The following is a 25,047-nucleotide window of genomic DNA, read 5'->3' as shown; positions in this document are numbered from 1 at the left end:
CAGCTCTCTCAGAGTGCCCTCACCGGGATGTGATGATGCCAGAAGATGTGATAAAAGCATTCAGGAGATGTTTCCTCTCTCAAAATGAATTTCAGGCAGCTCTTATTTCTTAGCCAGTCGTTGGCAGAAGTTCCTTTGCTCCCTGGGAGTTTACCTACATTGTCTATTCCAAATGAAACTCTGGACAACATAAATAACCAGTGTAACTTTTTGATAACTTAATGAAAAGCCTTTCCTCACCTGTTAAGTTTCTTTTCTTCCCCCTTTCTGTTTTATTATAACCAGGCACTTGTTCCCTAAATAGCAAAGTGCCTTTGCCACTGGAGAGGCCGTGGCCAGTGTTTAGAATTTTAAAACCAGCCTACGGCTCTCAAGCCAGCAAATATCTCTGACTAAGTGCCTAAAGAACAGGGCACAACAAAGGAGAGCTCCAGGTACCTGGGAGAAGGGCTGAGAGCTCAGCTCTGAAAGGTCCGGAGAGCTTTTTAACGTGATGGTTTTGTTGCATGACTGGCAGCTGGGGCAGAGCTGGTGCTGTAAATGATCAAGTAACCTTTTCAAGTGGCTGGTGCTAAGTATTACTTACTATTTATCATGGGCTGGGAGCCTCCAGCTAAGGGGCTGTGGATCTATTATCGAGAAATGGGGGTTACTACTCCTCTTTTTTTACAGCTTATGAATGCTTGTCAGCCCTCACAATGTCTTCGGGGGTGATTAAGACAACTTTTTTTTTTCATAGCCATATATTTTTAAACAATATCTTGGCTCTCTTCCCCCCTCTGCCCCCCCTCCAATCCTTTTAAAGCCCAGTTTAATAAAGTGTAAACGTGCAAAAGGTCAGCCCTTCCTGTACAATCGAGCATCTCGGGGTGATGTATGGCTTCCTACTGCCTTCCGCTCCTCGCTGCCGCCCCGGCTGCCTCCGCCTGTCCCACTGATGTCAGCGCAGCCAGGAGGCAGCTTTATTGCTGCCTTGTTTGTTTTAGCCCTCTCTTCTGCCCCTGGTATCTCCAAAGTGCTCTCAGGAGTGCACGAAGCTGGACGTCGGAGGGGTCGGCGTCATCCTCTGAGCCGCGCTGCTGTCTCGGACTTGGATTTCCTGTCGCTCTGTAATGAAAGTAAAAGTGCTGTTCTTCAGGCAGGATTTTTATGCAGATTCATTTTTTCCTTTTTTGCACATGGCCCAGCTTCATTCTTTCCTTTTCTGCTTTATCCTTCTCCTGTATCTCCAGGGTTTTTCTTTTCTCCCTCTTGCTGGTGAGGTGTTTAATCTCATGTCTGTGAGAACAAGGCCAAGTCACACAAACTAAATCTGATCAAGCATCCAGGGACATTCTGCTTGGTGTCCGAGCTCCAGGCCTGCATGCCAGCTGCTCCCACCCCAAAGGGATGTGTAGGTGTTGCCCCTCCTGCCCGTAACTCACCCAGCCACCGCTCACATCCAGGGGTTTGGCTGGAGCTCCCTTTCACTCCAGGAAACCCAGCGACCTCTCACCCATCCTTCCATCACCTTTAGGAGCTGCTGAACGTTTTCTACCCATAATTAAAGTGTTGGCCTCTTCACCAGCAAACTCCCTGTGGATCCACTCCATCCTGAGCCTGATCCCAACTCCTCCTCTTCCCAGCTGCTCCCTCTTCACCCCTTCCACCTCTCCTCTCTCAGCTCCCTGAGCAGCCATCACACATCCCTCCCACTCCACTCTGGCCAGGATTCTTCTGCTTTGGGCCCAAAATTTGCCTGTTCCCCCTCTCCTGGGTTTGTGTCCCTGCCTGCCCACCCACTCCTCACTGCCCTGTCCTTCTGAGCCCACAGGATGCTGTAGGAGATGTCAGACCTCCCAAGACTTTGGGTTGGACTTGGGTACTGAGGCATCTGACCATCGTGTTTAGTTTCAGAGTTTTCCCAGTAAAAATTTCCGTGGAATTCCTGATAAAAAATGGATGTCTTAGGTGTATTCTGAAATAATTTTTGAAAGTGAGCACATGCACACTGCAGAAAGTGAACAAGTGCTCATTTCTGGGACCTGGCTTTGCCAGTTGTGCCTTTCCTGCTTTCTCCATGACCAATACACTACTCCAGTCATTCCTGGCTGGATCCAGTGGCTCCGTTTCCCACTGTGCCTCCAACTCCAAGACACCCAACACCAGCAGGAGGCTTTGCCCAACCAAAACCGGTGTTTTGTGCATCAGACCTTGCCCTTCCTGGGGATTCCTCTGACAGGAGCTATCTCCTTGTCCTTGCAGATGTCGGCCATCGAGACGATGACAGAGAAACTGGAGAGCTTTGCAGCCATGAAGGCCGACTCTGGCTCATCCCTGCAGCCCCTTCCCCACCACCCCTTCAACTTCCGATCGCCGCCGCCCACGCTCTCCGACCCCATCCTGCGCAAGGGCAAGGAGCGCTACACCTGCAGGTGAGCCGGGCATCCCACAGCATCCACACTGACCCCCAGGGCATGGAGACATCCCAGGGATGTGGGAATACCCCAGGATGTGCCAGCCCAGCTGCACTGGGCACCAGCAGGGAGCGGAGCAGCTCCACGCCGACATCTGGACATCTCCGCCAGGAGGGAAAACAAGGAGCGGCGGAATTAGAGCAGAGCTGGGATGACTAATTCCCTCTGAAATAGCTTGTTTTGTCTGGTAGGAAATCAGCATCTTCTGTTTGCTTTGTAATTTTTAATAACCTTGGGAGCAGATCTGGAGATTCTCAAGCAAACCCAGCTCCCCAGGCCAAGTCTCTGGTGTGCAGCAGCGAGCGCCGCCCTTCCCAATGCCAGTCCCGGCTACAGCCAACCGCAGCTATGGAAAAATGATTGAATTTTAAAAAATGGCGTGCAGGAAACAAATTTTCAAACTGTTCTACCCACAGAACTCGTCACGTACCCATCCAGCTCCAAACTGGAGCAGATCAAGGTTATTTAATAATAAACCTCTGTCTGCTCTGATAGTTTTACCTCGAAGTCCTCATGGTGGCTCCTGCTGAGGGGACTTTTTTGGGTGCAAAAAGTGGGTACAGACTTTGGTTGATGTGTCTCTTATGTTTAACTTTGCCCCAAGAGCTGCGGGCTCAGATTTCAGTTGATTATTTAGAAATTTGTGGTTTCTATTTCCAAAAGGGACTAAACTTAAATTTTAGATGCACACTCACAAGTTAACATTTGGATTTTCATTGCTGGGGAACACTCACATTAACTGTTCATCTTCAGGACAGTTGAAGGTCTCTGAAATAAGGAAAGTCTGTCATGGCTTCCTCCTACAATAGGAGTTGTTACTTCCCGATTAGTGTTTTTATTTATACCTTTTTGATTTTACTGTAAGCTGGATTGATGGGGGAGCACAATTCCTTCCTTTATGAATTTCCTACAGCTGCATTTCCTTTCTCTAAGCAGCTGTCAGCCTCCTAACCCATAGTGCTGCAGCCTTTATCCAGAGAAAATTCTGTGAATTCCAAGGATGAAAGAGCAGATTCTGTTTGATGAGCACATCAACAGGGCTATAAAGGAGATGCAGAAACATCTCAAGTGCCAATCTGCCCAGGCAGTGATTAAACCCTCTGTACCCTGATGCAGGAATGCTGTAGTTAAACCCTGTCTTCAAGTGCCTTGTCCACACTTCCTTTGAACACTTCCAGGGGTAGTGATTCCACCACCTCCCTGGGTATCCCATTCCAACCGTCTGACAAGCCTTTCTGTGAAAAAAAATTCCCAAGTATCCAATCTAAACCTCCTCTGGTGCAACGTGGGGCTGTTTCCTATTGTCCTGTCCCCCATTCCGTGGGAGCAGACCCTGACCCCACCTGGCTGCACCCTCCTCTCAGGGAGTGGTAGGAGTCAGAATGTTCTTCCTGAGCTTCCTTTTCTCCACGGCTGAGCCCTCCCAGCTCCCTCAGCTGCTCCTGGTGCTCTGCAATCCTGTGACCCTGGGGTGGGAGATCTGTCCTCCCCATCAGGGATGAGCTCATGATGTGAGCGCATCATTTTGGGATTTTGGGAGCGCTGTCAGAATGAGGGGTGCAGGTGGTGCTGTGGCATCTTCCACAGTTCTATTTCCCCAAAATATCCAGTCTTATTTGCAAGGCCATCCTTTAAAACTTGTGTCTAGCTCCATTTCTCTCTCAGCAATGTCTGTCCCATCCCATGGCATTTCTAAATCAGCATTTCTTATCTCAAGGTTGCACACAGATGTGAGCCTTTTGTCAGGCTTGCAGAATTCCCTACAAATCCATTTCCCACAGCATCCATGGGCTCTCCTGATGGTTTCCTTTGGTCCTCCTGGTGGTTTCCTTTGGTTCTCTGTGACCGTGTTCACAGGGGTTCTTAGATGAGGGAAGAGATGAGTATCTGACTCCATGTTTCAGAAGGCTTGATTTTATTATTTTATGATATATATTACATTAAAACTATGCTAAAAGAATAGAAGAAAAGGTTTCATCAGAAGGCTAGCTAAGAATAGAATAGAAAGGAAAGAATGATAACAAAGGCAGCTGTCTTGGACACTCTGTCCGAGCCAGCTGGGCTGTGATTGGCCATTAATTAGAAACAACCACATGAGACCAATCACAGATGCACCTGTTGCATTCCACAGCAGCAGATAATCAATGTTTACATTTTGTTCCTGAGGCCTCTCAGCTTCTCAGGAGGAAAAATCCTAAGGAAAGGATTTTTCATAAAAAGATGTCTGCATCGGACAGTTCTCCTGATGGTTTCCTTTGGTTCTCCTGATGGTTTCCTTTGGCTCTCCCTCTCCAGGTACTGTGGCAAGATCTTCCCACGCTCAGCCAACCTGACGAGGCACCTGCGGACACACACTGGGGAGCAGCCTTACAGGTGATGTTGTCCCCCATAAAAAAAAACCCCTTTCCCAAGCACTCCTCACTCACCACTCTGGTATTTTTCCCCTCCTCCTCTACAAAGCTGTGCCAGCAGAATACCACAGGCCTGGAGCATTACACAGAGTGATTCATAGGGTTGTATATTATGTGTACCAGCCAAAAATAATCAGGCTTGGCAGCTCGAAGATAGACACTTAACTTATATTTAGATGTATGCTGGCAAATGAGGGCTCTGATTTGCAGTGTTGTTTCACACTCACGTTAACCATTCATCTCAAGGACAGCTGAAGGTGCTGAATGGCTCTGAAATTCAGGCTGGTTTGAAGGGTTTGCCAGGACCTTCATTGCTGGGGCTAGCTGGGTTTTTGGTGGTTTTTTTTTTCTTTTTATAATGCACATCAGAGGTGCCTGGAGTAGGGGATCAAAGAAACAAAGGCTTGGGTTTGATTCCTGATGGTCACTGATTAAATTTTTTTGATTTTTTTTTTTTTTTTTTGGAGGGCTATGAAGTCACTCAAACTTCTACTTAAGAAGTCTAATTATGTATAAAGTAGGAATTAATAGCACATGAGCAGCGTGCTATTAATTCCTACTTTATACATAATATAAAGAGAAAACGCAACATGCAAAAACGTATCGATTTACCTGCTTAAAACTGAATTTTGGTAGTTTCTGAGCTTAAATCATGGGGTTTGAAAGCAGAGCTGGGAGGGGGGGGATTCACACAGAGTCTCACATGTTTGTGAGCGATTAAGGTGGAAGGTTGAGCTGTTTTCTGTTAGCTGGGGACAAGATGATGTGATTTTGATGCTTCAGTGTGCTCAAGGACAGTGTCCCAGCCCAGTGGATTCTGCGGCTCCTGCCCAAGTCAGGGCTTTAAATCTGAATAAAACTCACAAGAAAATAGATGTAATATGTTTGCCTAGGTATAAAAATAACTATTTCTCATGGAAATCTTTCCCCCCAGCATTTTCTCCCAGCGAGTGTCAAGCAGTTTTAAAAAAATTGGGGGAAAAAATGCCTTTTTTGTTAGAATGAAGTCCAGAAATGTGCAAACCTGAAGGAATGATGAATTGAGAGCTTGCTGCAAATCAAGCCTTGTGTTTGCCACGATGTGAGGGAGTGTTTTGCAGGTTGTCAAACAATGGTAACAATTCCATTTCGTTTTGGGTAGCTGATATTGCAGCGTTTCATACACAGCCATAAGTTCACAACAAAGCAAATGGAGCAGTTATTAAATAAAGAGAAACAAATATTTATGAGCAGCAAAAGGCCATGAGGTCAAATACATCACATCTTTATGCTCAGTTTAACCTAAGAATTGACTCTCCCACATTGTAATCCCCGCTACGCTGAGAATCACGTTTATTTTCCATCCAGCATTTTTAGTGTAGACATTAGGTAAATTAAAAATACACCACCACCACCCCCCAAAGCAGACATATATTTTGGATTATACCCCAGCTGTGATGTTTGGGGTTGTGTTATTTGATATGCCTGTGTGTTCCCTGTCCACTGCAACTCTCGCTCCTGATTATTCCAAGATCCTCAGTTCAGTTTTCTTCCAAAAAAGGAGACTTGCAACTTAACAAAGGTTAGGAAAATAAAGATTTATTTGATCTGGTCTTCTCCCAGAAAATAGCCTGTGTGGGTTTTTTAGAGGTCTGACTCCTGGACAATGTTGCATTCTAACAGCACTCCAGAGAGCCGGGGCAGCGTTCACAGACGAGCTTTAATTATCATTGATTTGCTTTTCCTCTCAGAGAACTGAGATTTGCAGCTTTGGCAGCCAGACTTGTTTTGAGAGCTTGGTTTTTAAGGGCTGACTTCAGGCAGGTACAAGGAGGTTGCTGATTTCTCGACGTTTTACTGTTGTCTCCTTTGCAGCTTTGTTTTTGATTGTTTAATATTTTTTTTTTACCCTATATAAAAATATTTTTATATACAATAATTTAAGTATTCATCCAAATATTAATTATGATGTTCTTAAAGACAACAGGCTAGAAAATAAGGTGGTTTGGGTTTGATCCCTGATGGTCACTGATTAAATTTTTTGGAGTTTTTTTGGGGGGGCTATGAAGTCACTCAAACTTCTACTTAAGTGTAATTATATATAAAGTAAGAATTAATAGCAGATGAGCAATAACGAGGCAAATTCTTTCTATAAAGAGAAAATGCAACATGTTTTCTGAAGAGTGAGAAATACCTGGTGATGCACTTCCTAAAAATCAAATTATTTGAAAACACTCCAACCCCCGTGCCCTACAGTGAAATTCAACACGTTTCTTTCCACTCTTTTTATTTTTCTGCACCAAACCTGAAATTCTGGACTATGTATTTCAGAATTCAGAATAAAAAAGCCCTTGGAGGCTTTGTGTCCTATTATCTGCATTAAGCTGGAACTCAGAGCCACACTGACATCTACCATGTCATTTAAATTGCACATAGTTCAATAAATATTGAAGATATTTCTCATTTTCTGGTATTCAAAACGCAGCCTGAGCTCACCCTGCTAAAAATGCACTTGAGGCTGAGGAGTCACTCAGAGGGAGAGTTGCTCTCCATGTGATTTTTTGGTTTTTTCCTGCAATTCTGCCTCTCCAGCTCACACTGATCACTGCAAAACTTCACGAGAGGGACTCACCCTGGGAACCCACGTTCCCAGGGTTTGCTTTGTCCCAGGTAGCCGAGCTCCTGCAGCTCCCAGGATTTCCTGTCCGAGCTCCACAGCCCCAGCCCTGTCCCTCCCTCCCGCTTTGGATGTTTTCAGCCCTTTCAGCTGATAAGGGAGAGGCTTTGCCGGGCTGTTTGCAGAGCAAACACCGCTGCCTTGGAGTTTTATTCTTCTCCTCCCTCGCTGTTCACCCCTTTCCCTGAATTTCAACTGGTTCCTCTGCCTGGGCCATTTATTTAGATCAAAACCAGCACAGCTCCCAGCACTGACCCCTCTGGGACCACAAATAACGCCGGACATCTCCCTCATCCCTTTGCATTCCCTGCTCCTTCCCAGTGCCCCTCTGGTTCCTATTTTTTGAACGGGCTCTTTATCCCTCCCCATTCCTAACCCTGCATCCACATAGCTCATGGTTAGGGCCAGGACCTGTCACAGGGAACTTTTCAAAGGCTTCCTGAACATCTAAATAAATGGATGTGGAGGAGGCCAGGTCGTTCCTTGCCTTGATTTGCTTTTAAATGTCTGGAGTTGCTCCTGGCAGGGACAGCCAGGCTGGGAACATGGGTTATCCTGGTGCCCACTGTGCCAGGTATTCCCTGTGCCAGGCACTGGGACTCACAAAAAAAGGGTTTTTCAGGAGCTTCTGAGGACAGGCAGGGAGAGAAAACCCCTGGCATCATCAAGGATGAGAAGGGAGCTCGTTGTCTGAGCTGGATAAAACCACTCATGAAAAATTTCATGGAAATATCAGGAATATTGGGATATTGGCAGGTTTGGCTATTGCATTTTGCTGGAGTGCTGGACAGGAATCTGAGAGCAAATTCCTTGGTGCTGGAAATCCGTGTTTAACTCTCTGTACAGATTGTTCTTGATAAATCTCCGTGTGATTGTTCTTGCTGATGTTCAAATAACTTCTTGTTTTCTAGAGTTATTTGGGGGGGGTTTAAAAAAAAAAAAAAAACTAAATACTTTAAGAGTCTGGAAATGCTGTGGTTTAAAAATTTTGCTCTCTGCCTAGCTTAATCCTAATAAAGGGCCATTATTTGAAATATCTTTATTCTTATTGGAGATTTAGCAGTAGGAAACTCGGAGGTGGACATGGAATCCATAAACATTCAGCGAGAGAGAGTGTTTCATAAATGTATCCCCGCTTTTTCCAAAAATAATATCGATTTATTTTTAGAGACCGAATAAAAATCCCAGCTGGAGCACATCTGGAAATGGGGTGTGTGTGTTTCACAGCAGGGATCTTTTCCACTCCACTGTTGTGTCTGTAGGGAAGAATCCCATGTCCTCTGTGTCCAGGGACATCCAGCTCCATCCTTGAGTGAGGCAGGCATGGCGTGAGTCTGTGCACATCAGGAGCTGCTGATGCTCCCAAAATCTCCATCTCCATGTCCTGGAGTGCTGGGGGAGCTCTGGCACAGGCTGCCCCATCCCTGGCAGTGTCCAAGGCCAGGTTGGAGCCACCTGGGATAGTGGAAGGTGTCCCTGCCCATGTCAGAGGTGGCACTGGAGCGGGTTTAGAATCCCAAAACCATTCTGGAATTCCAGGATCCCCATGGAAGAGTAGCTCAGCTCCGTGGGGCAGATGTTGCTGTGGGTTAGAGGAGCTCAGAGTGGATTTATTCTGGAATAAATCCAGAATCTGGAGCCTGCTGGAGTGGATTTACTCTGGGATTACAAGGGTTTGGGAAGAGCCGGAATTTTGGAAGTGTCCAGGATTTGCAGCAGAGACAGATTCTGCTGCTCGTGGGTTTTGGAAGCAGAGCCGTGGGGCAGCAGCTTTGCTGAGGTACAAGTGATGTGTTCAAAGGGAGATGGAACGAGGGATTCGGGCAGGAATGAGGTTTTCAGGAGTTTTAGACCCAAACTCTCCAGCGCAGCTCGGAGCTGCCACCTTCAGTCCATCAGCGGCTCCCGCTCTGCCCTGGGCGCTGGGAACCCTCACACCACCAACCCGAGCAATTCCCATTTATTTGGAGGAAATCTAAACCCCAAAAAAGCGGGTGATGGCTTTGAACGAGCCCCCAGCCCATCTGCCGTGGGTCCTGCAGACACTGAGCTCTGAGAGGGAACATCTCTTCACTCAGCAGCCCCCCTGAACATCCTGGCTTGGCTCCTTGCATTCCAGCTTTTCATCACAAACCAGATATTCACTCCTAAGAGTAAATCTTACCCTGCTTGGAAAGGATGGTGGATTTCTTTGCTATAAGAATAGTTACAATTACCTTTAAAGCCATGCTGTAATCCCTGCATGTCCAGTACCACAAGGAATATCACAAATAAAGCCAGAATTTTCTGTGTGTCCAGCTAACTGTCACACAGGGATTTGCCAGTTAATATCTATTTTATACATTTCACCTCCCTTCTTTCTTCTTCTGTCTTCCTTGTCCTCCCTCCTCGGCCGTATTTCACCTGATTCCTCTCAAAAAAAAAAAGTGGAAGGAATAAATCCACCTCTCTCAATTCCTACACCCATGCATGGAAAAGTAATTATTGTGTCTCAAGCTCTTATTTGTTTGGACGACTCGCTTCCTAATTAATCCTAATCCTTTCTTTGTTCTCCTTGAGTAACAATAATATCAGATTTGTCTGGGATGATTAATGCTTTGTGCTTCCTTCAGCACAATCTTTATTCCTGGGTAAAGATTTATAGACCAATATTTCCTGAGGTTTTGATAGTCAGATTTTTCTCCTTTTTATTTTTTTTGTTGTTGTTTTTTTTGTTGTTGTTGTTTTTTTTCCTCACGTTGTACCCTTTGCTGTTGTTTTCCAGGTGTAAATACTGTGACAGGTCATTCAGCATTTCCTCCAACCTGCAGAGGCACGTCAGGAACATCCACAACAAGGAGAAGCCATTCAAGTGCCACCTGTGCAACAGGTGCTTCGGGCAGCAGACCAACCTCGACAGGCACCTGAAGAAGCACGAGCACGAAAATGTTCCAGGTAGGGAAACACCCTGGGGACCGCTGGAGAGAGGAGACTCCATGGTCTTGGCCCTTGGGGAGCCTTGCTGGAATGCGCTGTCCCCCCAAGGATGAGTTTGTAGGGTTGTTTGTAGGGGTTTTTTTGGAAGTTCAAGAAGATCAATAGGTTTTGTTTTGCACAATTGTGTGTGTTGTGCATAAATGCTAAATATCACCTGTGTTTTGGTCTGGAAAACACAATATTCCCTTGAGATCTTTGCTAGAACGTTCCAGATAGGAAAATACTCCAGGGATCACTGGAGAGAGGAGACTCCATGGTCTTGGCCCTTGGGAAGCCTTGATGGAATGCACTGTCCCCCTAAGGATGAGGTTTTTAGGGTTGTTTGTAGAGTTTTTTTGGAAGTTCAAGAAGATAAAGAGGTTTTGACATAAGAAATGAAAGGAAGGAATTGCTGTGATGAAGCCAAGTGAGTGATTTCCCAGCATGGGTGAAAAGATTATGGAAAAGTTGTAGGCAAACAGCTCTGCAGTGGTTGTTAAATTGTGTGTGTTGTCCCTAAATGCTAAATATCACCTGTATTTTGGTCTGGAAAACACAATCTTCCTCTGGGATCTTTGCTAGAACGTTCCAGATAGGAAAACACTCCAGGGACCACTGGAGAGAGGAGACTCCATGGTCTTGGCCCTTGGGAAGCCTCTGGAATGCACTGTCCCCCCAAGGATGAGTTTGTTGGGTTTTTTTGGAAGTTCAAGAAGATAAATAGATTTTTTTTAACGTAAGAAAATGAAAAGAAGGAATTGCTATAGTGTAGCCAAGTGATTTCCCAGCAAGGGTAAAGAAATGTATTATGGAAAAGTTGTAGGCAAACAGCTCTGCAGTAGTTGTTAAATTGTGTGTGTTGTCCATAAATGCTAAATATCACCTGTATTTTGGTCTGGAAAACACAATCTTCCTCTGGGATCTTTGCTCCATGACTTTTCTCTTGGGCATTAAACCATCAATATAAAGTGAGAGGGCTGTTGAGAACATTCTTACTTCGTGTTTCCTCATAACCCCGGCCTTGCCTGCACCTGATGGAGTCTCCTGCTGTCTCTCCTGTTGTTGCTCCTGCCCCACAGTGAGCCAGCACTCCGGAGTCATCACCAACCACCTCGGGACCAGCGCCTCCTCCCCCAACTCGGAATCAGACAACCATGCACTTTTAGATGAAAAAGAGGATTCCTATTTCTCAGAAATCAGAAATTTTATTGCCAACAGCGAGATGAATCAAGCGTCGGCTTTAGCAGATAAAAGGTAGGCAAGGAAATAAAATTATCTGCTGGCAGGGCAGGCATGAACAGCAGAGTAACACAAGAGGGAATTCAGGCTGGCTGGTAGGAGCTTCCTCCTGCTCTTTGCTCAAAGGGAAATTGTTGGAGGACAGAGCCCAGAGAAGGAGGAAGGCTTCTTGTCCCACAAATGTTAATTTTAAGAGATGAAAAACCAGCATTTAAATCAAATTTTTGTAGTTCAAAAAGCCTTGGGGTTGGTGCATTCTCAACATGCTCATTGGCCCTTAGGAAGAGTGAAGGGTGAATTTTAAATGCCTGAAGCACATTGGTTTTCTTCTTTGTTGCATTTTAAAAAATATATATGTGTATATAAATGTGTCTCTGTGTTCATATCTGTGTATAACATTATCAAAGTCTTGCATTCCAGTGAGAATTTATGACATAAACATTTGTCGTCTTTTTTTCTTTTTTTTTCTTTCTTTCTTTCTTTCTTTCTTTCTTTCTTTCTTTCTTTCTTTCTTTCTTTCTTTCTTTCTTTCTTTCTTTCTTTCTTTCTTTCTTTCTTTCTTTCTTTCTTTCTTTCTTTCTTCTTTCTTTCTTTCTTTCTTTCTTTCTTTCTTTCTTTCTTTCTCTTTTTCTCTTTCTCTCTTTCTATCTTTCTCTTTCTTTCTTTCTTTCTTTCTCTCTTTCTTTCTTTCTCTTTCTTTCTTTCTTTCTTTCTCTCTTTCTTTCTCTCTCTCTTTCTCTCTTTCTCTCTTTCTCTCTTTCTCTCTTTCTCTCTTTCTTTCTCTCTTTCTCTCTTTCTTTCTTTCTTTCTTTCTTTCTTTCTTTCTTTCTTTCTTTCTTTCTTTCTTTCTTTCTTTCTTTCTTTCTTTCTTTCTATCTTTCTCTTTCTTTCTTTCTATCTTTCTCTCTTTCTTTCTTTCTTTCTTTCTTTCTATCTTTCTCTTTCTTTCTTTCTTTCTTTCTTTCTCTCTTTCTTTCTCTCTCTCTTTCTCTCTTTCTCTCTTTCTCTCTTTCTCTCTTTCTCTCTTTCTTTCTCTCTTTCTCTCTTTCTCTCTTTCTCTCTTTCTCTCTTTCTTTCTTCTCCCTGCCCTTCAACCAAACATTTCAGGCCAGAAATCCAGGATATTGATGGCAATTCCCAGTGCCACGGACTGGCAAACGAGAAGGCAGAAGATGTGGACGATGAGGATGAAGAACTGGAAGAGGAAGATGATGACAGCCTGACTGGGAAGTCCCAGGACGAGACGGCGTCGCCCACGGCGGAGCCCCGGGGAGCGTTCGAGGATGAGGAGGATGAGGAGCCCACGTCTCTCACCATGAGCTTTGACCACACCCGAAGGTGAGGGGGCCGTTCCTGGGGGGCTCAGACCCCTGCCTGTGTCTGTGGTGCATCATGAGTGCTGTGGGTTTGTTCTCCAAGCCATGCCATGCCTCTGGTTGGATCCAAACCTTCACTCCAGATTCCATTTCATCATTTTGGGGAGGGACTCGAGACAGGTGGACTGCAAGGGGAGGCTGGAATGATATCCAAGGCTTGAGGAGCCTAAACAGGAGAACAGACACAAAACCCAGAGTTTTCAGGGTACCACAGCTCGGCAGATGTCATTTTTCTCTCCAAAACTCAGGTCAGGGCAAGGGAAGAGGTGTCTGTGCAATGCCTTTGGTGCTGTGACCCTTTGAGTTGGAGCAAAATATTCTTGGAGCTCTGGCAAAAAGGGGATGCTGCCCCAGTGCCCTGCCCAGGTGAGACCCCACCTGCAGAGCTGCCTCCAGCCCTGGGGTTCCAGCATAGGAAGGACCTGGAGCTCCTGCAGAGAGTCCAGAGGAGACCCCAGGGTGATCAGAGGGATGGAGCAGCTCTGCTGGCAGGAAAGGCTGAGGGACCTGGGATTGTTCAGCCTGGAAGAGAGAAGGCTCCAAGGTGACCTTCCAGTGCCTGAAGGAAGCTGCTGGAAATATGAAGGGAGACTCTCCCCAAGGATCTGGAGTGACAGGACAAAGGGGAATGGATTTACACTGAAAGAGGAGAGATATAGGTTTGGTCTTCAAGGAAAATCCTCCCCTGTGAGGGTGGGCAGGGCCTGGCACAGGGTGCCCAGAGAAGCTGTGGCTGCCCCTGGACCCCTGGAAGTGTCCAAGGCCAGGCTGGACAGGGCTTGGAGCCACCTGGGATAGCCCATGGCAGAGGGTGAAATGAGATATCTTGAACGTCCCTCCCAACCCAAACCAGACCCTATTATTCTATAAAAAGTGAAGGACTTTTCCCCCAAGATCAAGCCAAGTCTGAACACCTTCAAAATGCAAGATTGCTGCACACAGCACAGGCTCAGCTCTCTTTTTGCTGCAGTTTGCCCCAGTTTCTGGGGGTAATCCCAGCACAAGCCACACAACACCAAGTGATGCCTTACCAGCTTAAAAGCACTGCTGGTTTTGGTGCAGAACTGTCACCGATGGCTAATTAATTACTTTATTACACCATATTATTCTATATTATATTACATTACATCTAAATGGAATCTAACAAGCACTCAACTGCCCAGAATCTCGTGACTGTCCAGACAGTCCCGACACACACCTGGATCCAACAGGTCAGTGAATCAAAACACTCACGCCAGAATCCAATTACCAATTCCCTTCAGGTAAACAATCTTCCACGGTGCATTCCACTTGTGAACAAACACAGGAGCAGCAAATGAGATAAGAATTGTTTTTCCTTTCTCTGACATTCAGAGAACGTGAATCCCAGAAATACTCTTGGGAAGTTGTGCCTTGCTTTTCTCTGTGAAGAGAAATGTGGTGACACAGAACCTCAGACGGAACTTGCTGCTTGTTGCTTTCCACTTTGAGGCAACTCTGGCATTTTGGGATCTCCCCAACCCTGGCTGCCCAAGACAGAGAAGTCCAATTAAGCACGACCTGTCTGGGCCCCTCAGGCAGGCTCCAGAGCTGCAGGCTACCTTAGCAAGCTCAGCTCTTTAGTGATTATCAGCTCATTAGTGAATTCAGCTTTCTAAGTGCCTTGAGCAGATGCAGGGAGAGAGAGGAGAAAGCTGTGTGAGGTTCCACAGGGGTGTCTTTATTGAATCTTCTGTGAAGGTCTCAGGGACAGCTCTTCTGCCCAGCTGGGCAAAAGTAGCTCTTTATGTACCCTTTATATAGGGTATAGGAGTTATATGGGGTATAGGAGTATAGGAGTTATATGGGGTATAGGAGTATAGGAGTTGTATAGGAAATAGGAGTTATATAGGGTGTAGGAGTTATATAGGCTATAGGAGTATATTTTTATATACCCTTTATATAGGATATAGGAGTTATATAAGGTACAGGAGTTATATAGGGCTTAAGAGTATGTCTTTATATACCCTTTATATAGGGTATAGTAGATATATAGGGTTTAGGAGTTATATAGGATATCGGAGTAAGGAGTTATATGGGGTATAAGATTATATCTTTATATACTCTTTATATAGGGTACAGGAGTTATATAGGGTATAGGAGTTATATAAGGCATAGGAGTATATCTTTATATACCCTTTATATAGGGTATAGGAGTATAGGAGTTATATAGGGCATAAGAGTATATCTTTATTTACCCTTTATATAGGGTGCAGGAGTTATACAGGGTATAGGAGTTATATAGGGTATTGGAATATGTCTTTATATGCTCTTTATATAGGGTATAGGAGTTATATAGGGTATTGGAGTATACCTTTATTTACCCTTTATATAGGATATAGGAGTTATTTAGGGTATAGGAGTATATCTTTATTTACCCTTTATACAGGATACAGGAGTTTTAGGAATTGTCCAATAGTAGGAGTTGAGGAGAATGTGACCTACACTCTTACAGAGAGATAACAAGGGTCTGAAGGTGGAAAAAGGGGCTTCTTAGGTCCAGTCATCATGACCAGGCGTTTCCTATCGAGGCATTGCAGGCCCTGTGCCTGCCACACCACCTCGTCCTCACTCCTCCCCATGCCATGCCATGCCATGCCATGCCATGCCATGCCGTGTCCGTGTCCGTCTGTCCATCCCTTCACGCATGTGGCTGGTGAGCCCCCGTGGGTGGTGCATGCAGGCTGTGGGCCAGACGAGCTAACACAGGTCACCCCTTCCCCTGGTCCTTGGTACAGGTGTGTTGAGGAGGACGAAGCCGGCCTGTTAGATTTGGAGCAGATGCCGAATTTTGGGAAGGGGCTGGATCTCCGCAAAGCGGCCGAGGAAGCCTTTGAAGTTAAAGATGTGTTTAATTCCACCTTAGACTCTGAGGCAATAAAACAGACTCTGTACAGGCAGGCTAAAAACCAGGTGGGTATATCCAGAACGTTTTCCGAGCTTGCCACCAGATTAGGGAGCAGCTGGCCTCCTCCAGCCAAGGGTTATTTTCCCTTTCCAGTGGGTTATTTTCCCCTTCCAGAAGGTTATTCCCCCTTTCCAGCAGGAATTCTAGCATAGACATGAATGTGTCTTGTTGCAACTAAATTGAAATAGAGGAGGAATGGATTGGGTATCACCTTTAGGTGGATTTATCTCAGCCTGTGCAGTGAGAACGGGGCTATGCAGGAAGAGAGAGGCATATGTGTGTTTTTATCTGTCTGTATAAATGTTTTTATAACTCTTTATTTATTTATACTTTGGGGTGGCTCTTCTGGCGGTAACCACTGAGGTTTGGTCTGCAGAAACAGCAACAAAGTGCCCTTGGGTTTGATTGAAACAGGTGTGAAAGACAAGAATATATCCAGGACTTGCAACCCAGTATGTCTAGAGGGTATCCTTGTTTATCTCCTTGATTTCCAAAAGTAAACCAGAAAATGGAAAAGAAAAATCCCAACCCTGTGAGCCAGACCAAAAAACCATCAGAATGGCATCTCAGAATTACTGAGATTCTTGGAGTTCTGAGGGAAATCTGGAGGTTTGGGGCAGTTCCGTGTGTGCTTTCTTCTTTTTCATTAACCAAAATGCCCAGTCTGTGTTTATGGAGTTGATCTCTTGATCCCTCCACAAGGATTCTCACAAAAGAAGGCTGGGCTGGAGAGAGGACACAGCCCCTGCTGGGGGATGAGTACAGCTCTCACCTCAGAGGCCCTTTCTGATCCTCAAGCAACAGAATTTATCCCAAAAATCTATTTTAAATGCCCAGCAGAGCTGTAGCTTAATGCAGCCCCCACGCGGCACATGATTTTTGAATTAGCATCATCCAAAGCTTGGGAAATGTTTTTTCCTCCTTTGTAGCGGGTGCCAGTAGTGAGGCTGGGGAGGGGCTGCTGGGAGAGAGAGCACAGCAGTTTTTTGGGGTGACACCCATTTAACCACAAGCCGCTTGCCTGACTCTCCCCTGTGTCCTGTCACTAACATCCCAAATGCACTAACTCTTTGGGTGCAGCTCGTTGTTTTCCCAATGCACCACCCTGCTACAGCCTGTGCTTGGATGGGGGAAGGTATTTTTGATTTTTGACTCTGTTTTACACTTGAACCACAACAAGCAACTTCAATAATTTGACCCATCTTTTGGCAGGTAATATAAAACCTTGGTGTGAGCAGCACAGCACTCCTTTGGCTTAGCTTTAAGCAATTTTAGAAGTGTGTGTGTGTGACCACAAAACCCAAAATCTGTACTCCTTCCCTGAGGCAGGGTGCTGGGGAGGGTGGGGATGATGTGCTCCTCTTTTTCAAGCCGTGGGTGACAATGACATTGGTTTTCCCCTCTGCTGTATGAGGTTATCAAAGGGTACAGAGAGATGTGTGAGACAAATCTTGTGTCCTGGTGGAGGGAGAGCAGCCAGGTCACAATGACCCAGCAGTTTGTTAAGAGGACAAACAAATCTCACTGCATCTCTCTCACCAGACATTTTTTTAAAGGTTTCACTGCAGCAATAAACCCACCCTGAGCACACTGGTCATGCCAATGAGAATTCCACATCCCTAAATATCCACGCTGGCATCACCAGTGGGGCCATGCCGAGCATCAAGTCAGGATGAGCAGCTGCTCACCACTTCCCACTGGGCACTGCTGGCCCAGCCCAGCCTCACTGATCTCTGGGGATGTGATTCTTTAATAACAAACCCCAGTAACAGCTGCTTTCCCCTGGGAACAGAACCTGGAATCATGTAGAGGTTTGTCACAAAGCACAGGCAGAGCAGGATGGGTTCAGTCCTGTGAAAACCAGTGGGGATGATGGTTTCTCCTGACTGTCCCTATAAACCATGATAAATTTGGCTTTTCTTGAGAGGTGGATGCCAACCCAGAGCATGGATGTGAGTTGAGCCCAGCACAGAGGATGCTCCTGGACAGAGTTGGGTGGTGCTGTGTTTCACACAATGTTCCTCCACCCTCTGTGCCCTTGCATCCCTGTCTCCCCCAGGCTTATGCAGGGCACTTCTGCCCCAGCCTCACTGACCTCTGGGGATGTGATTTTTTAATAACAAGCCCCAGTAACAGCTGCTTTCCCTTGGGAACAGAACCTGAAATCATGTGGACCTTTGTCACAAAGCACAGGCAGTGCAGGATGGGTTCAGTCCTGTGAAAACCAGTGGGACTGATGGTCTCTCCTATAAACCATGACAAATCTGGGTTTTTTGAGAGGTGGATGGATGTGAGTTTGGCCCAGCCCAGAGGATGCTGCTGGCCCAGGTGGGCAGGGTTGGTTGCTGCTGTGTTTTACACAATGTTCCTCCATGCTGTGTGCCCTTGCACCCCTCTCTCCCCCAGGCTTATGCAGAGCAAGAGCACTGCTACCCCAGCCCAGCCTCACTGATCTCTGGGGATGTGATTTTTTAATAACAGCTGGAATCACGTGGAGCTTTGTCACAAAGCACAGGCAGTGCAGGATGGGTTCAGTCCTGTGAAAACCAGTGGGAATGATGGTGTCTCCTATAAACCATGACAAATCTGGGTTTTTTGAGAGGTGGATGGATGTGAGCTGAGCATCCACGGAGGATGCTGCTGGCCCAGGTGGGCAGGGTTGGGAGGTGCTGTGTTTTACACAATGTTCCTCCATGCTGTGCTCTCACTCTTGCCCTTGCCCCCCTCTCTCCCCAGGCTTATGCAATGATGCTGTCCCTGTCTGAGAACGCTCCCCTCCACACGTCCTCCCAGAGCTCTCTGGGGGCTTGGCTGGACATGGCAGGAGCAGCTTCAGAGTCGGGGACCTTTAACCCCATCAACCACCTCTGAGAGGTCCACAAGGCACTGGCCAGAGCCCAGGTGAGGCAGTGGTGGTGCTGCAGCCATCCCAGCAAAATCCCAGCGAGCAGAAGATGGATGAGAGGGCCTCAGGGAGTCGTCTGGACTTTGGGCTGAGAAGGAAACCTGTCACATCCGACCCACACATCCTGCATTTTTATCTCTCTAGAGTTTTCCTTTCTAATTTATCACCATGAACCTCTCCCAAACTGGATAACCCTGAAGCAGCCCCAGGAATTTCACAGCCTGTAGGAACAGCATGAGCAAGACACGAATTGCAGTAGTGCAATCAAAGATTGGCCCCTCCAACCTTCCAAACTGAGGTCACTGAGCCAGCACAGCCTGAGCAGGAATGACAGCTTGGAACCACAGGGCAGCATTTCCTTCCCATGCAGCTGAATGCTGAAGCACCAAGGGAAGAGAGCCAGGTGTGACCTGTCCCTGGTGCAACTGTGACACAGCCACTGGAGTTATGCCAGGGAAAGGCAAATTCAACCCACTAAACTGACCGCCCCCAAAAGAATTCTGCGCTCCCACAGAAACGCCATCCTGTCCTTTGCTCCCAGCAAAACACTGGCACAGTGCAAAGCTCCTCCAAGGTGAGGCCACGTTGTCTGCAGTGAGCCACATGCAGCTCCCAGCCTGGAACAGTGCTGAGCTTGGGGTGACACGTGTCACACGGATGTGGATGTGCCCTGAGCAAGGCTGGCAGAGCTCCCTGCCCCTCCTGGCAGTGCCTGGGACACAGCCAGGCTGGTGGAGCTCCTGGAAATGCTTGGATTTGCCCAAGCAGAGAGGTCACAGGGTAAAGCCTTTCCTGGTTGTGCATAAGGAAATGTGTGCTGGGCAAACCCAGGGCAGCTCAGACACGTCTCTGCTGGTGTGTCAGGGTTTCAGGGTGACATCACCCTGTGCTGGTGGTATCTGTGGCACGGATCTCTGATTCACACCATTGTTTTGGCCTGGTTTTTCCCTCTGTGCCACCTGCTGCTGCTTGGCCTGTAATTGAAGTAGAAAGATGAACATTTCCATGCTCCAGCAGCCTGAGGGGTGCAGAGCATGGAGATAAGAATCCAGCCGTCTCTCTGACTCTAAAATTTCTCATGGAGATTTTATGAGTGATTTCCAATCACTTCCAAACCTCATCTTGTCTACTGATACGCAGCAGCCTCCACAAATCCTGTGGGCTTTGTGCTGTTCTCCACTGCAATTCACATCTGCTGTTGGAGCAGGGAATTTGGAGATGACATTCCTTTTTGGAACGGTTAGGAAAGCCATGGAAAAGGGCAGATGGAGGGTTCAAAGCCAGTCTAATGTGGGAAGGCTCATTCCAGCAGGCCAAAACAATGGAACCAGTTCCCTGAGCAAAGCAGAGTGGGGTGTGACACCTTTGCAAGTCAGCTTTGCACCCAAGAGCATGTGTGAGGCTGATTTTGGGGAGCTTTCCCCACAGGAAAGCCTCCAGGGTGGCTTTGGTACAGAGGGAACAAAAGGTAAATTAGCAGCACCAGTGCGTTTTCCTAAGAAAATTCACCCTCCCCTTTTTGGTTTTCCACAACATCCTGTGAAAGTGCCCAAGGCTCTGAGAGCACCAGGCGGTGTGACCGAGCTGCTTCTTGTATTTGCACAAAGCTCCTGGGTAGGAGAGCCAACCCTGCTGGGGGAATCCCAGCTCTGTGGAGGAGAGGGACAGCCCTGTCCCATCCCATCCCATCCCATCCCATCCCATCCCATCCCATCCCATCCCATCCCATCCCATCATTTCCATCCCATCATTTCCATCCCATCCCATCCTATCCCATCCCATGGATCCCATCCATCCCATCCCATCCCATCCCATCCCATGGATCCCATCCATCCCATCCCATCCCATCCCATCCCATCCCATCCCATCCCATCCCATCCCATCCCATCCCATGGATCCCATCCCATCCCATCCCATCCCATCCATCCCATCCCATCCCATCCCATCCCATCCCATCCCATCCCATCCCATCCCATGGATCCCATCCCATCCCATGGATCCCATCCCATCCCCACAGGCTGCAGCACAGCCCTGCCCAGGCACTTGGCCTTTAAATTATTCCCACAGGGGCCAACTGAAAATAATAAAAGAATTCTTTCTTTTCCTGATGGAATTTATTTTAATCTGTATAGAACTTGTCATTTTGGGCTAATTCCTTTCTTATTTTATTTCTTCCTTAACAGTATTTTTTTTTTACATTAGCTATCATTCTTGTGAAGAAATCATGTTGATATGAGTGTGTAGTGAAGGACCAAAATCGTGCTGGTGAGGTTGGATGTGGGATAAGCAGGGAGCAGGAAGATTTTGTCCATGTGCCAAATGAGCCCATCAGTGCTGCCAGTGGTGCTGCTCATCTCCAGACAATCATCCCTCAGCTCCCCTTTGCCTTGGAGCTCCTGGGCCATCACAGGAAGGTTCCAGTGACTGGGAGCAGCACAGGAGGAGGAGGCCAGTGGAGATGCTCTGCCTCCATGGCCCTGCTCCAGGAGAGCATGGGAACAGCCTGAAACATGGGGATGGATCCATCCTGTCCCATTCCAGCTGCAGCTCCAGGACTCCTGGCAGCTGTTTGGAACAAACCGCGTGTCTGAGCATCTCTCTGCTGCGCTGGAACAGGATCTGTGGGCAGCAGTGAGTGTTTGTGTGCTCTGACCATGGTTTGCTCACCCTTGAAGAAACCTCAGGGCAGGTCAGCATCACACTCCACAGAGCAGCTGAGGGAGTGGCATTGAGCTGGACACCAAAATGTGGGCCAATACCTAGGAATGCAAGTGTTACTGTGGGGATTTATTTGGGGTATTTATGGTCTCCCTGTCCCTCTCCCAGCCCTGCTGCCAGTCGTGTCATTTCTCCAGAAGCAGTTGGTCAGGTCCTTGCTCTGACTGAGCTCACACTGCCACTGTCCCCTCCCCAGGCTCATCCTGGCTCTCCATGGATCTCCTGGCCAAGGGGGTATTATCCAACCAGGTATTATCCAGCCAGGGATTGAGGACATTAAAAATATAGGGTTTAAAATCATGATTTTTTTTTCATATTTCCTAATTCAGTTTCTCCCCATTTTCTCTAGCTTGTGTTGTAGAATCCCCTGGCTCCTCTAATTTAGCACTGATTACAAGTTTTAATTTTTCCCATTAAGATAAAGAAACAGGAAGCCTCATATAACTTCTGTTAACCCCTACCTTTCGTTGGATTGCACTTGGAACGTGCTGCAGCTCACTGCAGGTGTGGAGGTTCCATTTTGCTGCTTTAGCAGAGAATCTCACCTTTTCAAGGCTGCTTCCCGAGAGGTTTGTGTCCAGGATGTTCTGCCAGCAGAGCTCTGCTGGCTTCCCAGTGCTGGGGAAGCTCTGGGAGCTTTGGTGAGACATGGAGCTGTGGTGTCCAAGCCCATGGACACTCTGGGATCCAGGGCAGGTGAGGGTGGCAGGGATGAGAAGTGGCTGTGGTGTGTCCAGTAGCCAGGGTGTGGTTTAAACCCAGAGCTTTGTGTAGGATCTATTTATTTAAAGTATTTTCACAGCTGCAACAGCACAGAGGGGAGAAGGAGAAGCCCTGGGGATTTTTGGAGTGGTCAGGTGGGGCTGGGACCTGCGCAGGGCTGAAGTGTTGGTGCTCCATGAAGGGCCCTTGCTTTGGCCTGAGCTGGACCTTCCTGCCTGAGCTGGTCAGGGAGGAGGATGTGGATCGCATGTCTGTGCATTCCCTGTTTCCCACCAGCTCAGAGCTGGAGTTTGGTCCTGGTGTGATCTCTGTGGCTGGTCACAGCTGGGAGCTCTCTGGTGGGATGAGCTGAGGTTCTCCCATGGGATGTGCTGAGGTGCCAGGTCCTGCAGGACACATTGAGGCACCCAGTTCTCCTGCTGGGCCGCTGGGTTCTTCCCTGGGATGTTCCCTTTGGTGCTCAGGCTGCTCTGGGTGCCTTTCCAAGGTGTCCCAGGCCAGCAGGCCGTGCGGGGCACCACGGGGACATCAATGCACAGGACCCCAAACCCAAACAGAGCTGAACAAACACAGCGAGTGTGCTCAGCTGATTCTGGGGCACACACCCTGCTGGGCTCCTGTCCTCCCTCACACAGCCAGAGGAAGCTTTTCCCCCCTCCCCAATCAGCACTTAGGCCCTCAGTGGCTGCTCTTGGGAGCCCTTTGGAAGCACTTGCACAATGAGGTGAACGAGTTTGGCGCTGAGCATCCAAGCACTGGATCGTGAGCCCCCCGTGCCCCCCGGCCAGGCCAATCTGCTGAATTCCCACTCGTTTTTTTACGTGCTGTACTGTGTGTGTGTGTGTGTGGCGGGGGGCAGGGGGGTCAGGGATCCCCCCTGCCCCTTTTTTTGTGGGGATCCTGACCCTTGGGGACAGCGCTGTCCCCAAGGGTAGGAGTGGCATCGCTCGGGTCAGTGCTGGCAGCACAAGGGCAAAATGCTCTGCTCCTCGCTGGTGGTCAGTAGTGTTCTCACAAAGCCATGAAACTTCTCCGTAGTGTTGAGTGAAACTGTGACTAAAAAAAAACGTTCTTGAATGATTCCGAGGTTCTTTTTTTTTCTCTTTCTTCTGTCATTAATTCTTATTACCACTTTGGAAGAAGAAATTTAAAAATAAAATTTAAAAAAAAATTAAAAAAAAATTAAAAACAAGCAAACAACAAAAAAAAAAAAAAATGAAAAAGAAAAAAGGCAGCTTTGATTTTCCAAATGTGCAATTCACATGTGAACAAAGTAATTCTGAAAGTAATTCTCAGTGTATTTTACATTCTCATTGCTCTCTTCAAAGCAAGAGATGTTTCGCCCTGATGTCATTTCCAGCCTGCAGAAGATGTAATTTAAAACATATATATATTGTGCTTGCAAGAATCATAAATCTGTGCATCCTATGTCATTCCTTTTCCCATTGTTACAATACAGATATGATTTAGGTTGGATTTTTTTTTTCCTTTAGACCTGTATAGTGTTTTTTTAAATCAATTGTAAATGTCTGGTTTTCATATAATGTTTAAAAAACATTGAGAAAGAGGATGGTGCTTGTTCCATATCATTCTTGATTGTATATTGCTTCTGTTATGTTTATAAGTAAACTGTGCATGACTTGTGTTTAGCAGTCATTATTGTGTCCGTTTGTGAAATTTTTATTAAAAAGAAAAAATTCCGTAGATGCACTTATTGTATATGTGATTAGATTTTGCGTCCGAGGCTCGAAGCCTTGAACTGCCAAGGAAGAAAGAAAAAGTGTTGGCAGTTATTAATTAATATGGAATCGCTTTGTTGGGAGCATAATGAAATAAAAAGATATGAAGTGTAGAAAATAATTAAAAAAAAAAAGGCAATTTTACAAATTTCATTTTGATGCTTGTGATAAAAGACAAATGTACTTGTGTAGAGAAATTCCTTTAAAATAATGAATAGAAAAAGCTGATTTTGAGGTTAATGCTGTAGAATAGGAATGTATACCAAATGTAATCTTTCCAATGCTACAATGAATTTATACATGAGATTGATATGCAATAAACCTGTGTGCTTTTATAAGCAGTGGTCCTGTGAGCTTCTTTTCATGGAATAACCATGGAGAACATCCCCAGTAATGGGACATTGGTTTGTCACTGTCTGGCTTTGCTGCTCTGGGGTATCCCTGGGGTCTGATGTTGTGTGTGTGTGGTTTGTAATGTGCAAGAGAGCTTCAAAAATTAAATTATGGCCACCCCACTTGCTGCTGAGGTCAGAATCATGGAATCACAGAATGATTAAGGTTGGAAAAGTTCTCCAAGACCATCCAGTCCAGCCTGTGACCCATCCCCACCTTGTCACCCAGAACAGAGCACTGAGTGCCACATCCAGGCCTTCCTTGGACACCTCCAGGGATGGGGACTCCAAACCTCCCTGAGCAGCCCCTGCCAAGGCCTGGCCACCTTTTCCATTAAAAAATTCTTCCTCATATCCAATCTAAACCTCTCCTGGCACAACTTGTGGCTGTTTCTTGTTGTCCTCCTGTCAGGGAGTTGTGCAGAACCAGAGGTCCCCCCTGAACCTCCTTTTCTCCAGGCTGAGCCCCTCCAGCTCCTTCAGCCTCTCCTCACAGGACTTCCCCAGCTCTGTGCCCTTCTCTGGAAATGTTTCTGCCTCTCAATGTCTCT

General features: G+C 46.7%; 1 protein-coding gene across 4 annotated transcripts in view; it reads left to right on the top strand.

Annotated features, from left to right (window-relative positions):
• PRDM16 (PR/SET domain 16) overlaps positions 1–20,630 on the top strand; it is a 303,917-nt gene extending 283,287 nt beyond the window's left edge. For 3 of the 4 annotated variants that reach the window (XM_030963621.1, XM_030963618.1, XM_030963617.1), the window contains 7 exons: positions 2,245–2,414; positions 4,752–4,829; positions 10,288–10,457; positions 11,558–11,732; positions 12,825–13,055; positions 15,850–16,024; positions 18,756–20,630. In XM_030963621.1, the coding sequence (XP_030819481.1) occupies positions 2,245–2,414; positions 4,752–4,829; positions 10,288–10,457; positions 11,558–11,732; positions 12,825–13,055; positions 15,850–16,024; positions 18,756–18,890 (1,134 nt within the window). In that variant the 3' untranslated portion in view covers positions 18,891–20,630. The remainder of the gene's footprint in view (positions 1–2,244; positions 2,415–4,751; positions 4,830–10,287; positions 10,458–11,557; positions 11,733–12,824; positions 13,056–15,849; positions 16,025–18,755) is intronic. The other variant, XM_030963620.1, reaches the window with a different exon arrangement.
• Positions 20,631–25,047: the final 4,417 nt, after the last annotated feature.

The sequence above is a fragment of the Camarhynchus parvulus genome, chromosome 21 (genome assembly GCF_901933205.1).
Source record: "Camarhynchus parvulus chromosome 21, STF_HiC, whole genome shotgun sequence".
Lineage (NCBI taxonomy): Eukaryota > Metazoa > Chordata > Aves > Passeriformes > Thraupidae > Camarhynchus > Camarhynchus parvulus.
This window is presented reverse-complemented; position numbering and strand designations above follow the sequence as displayed.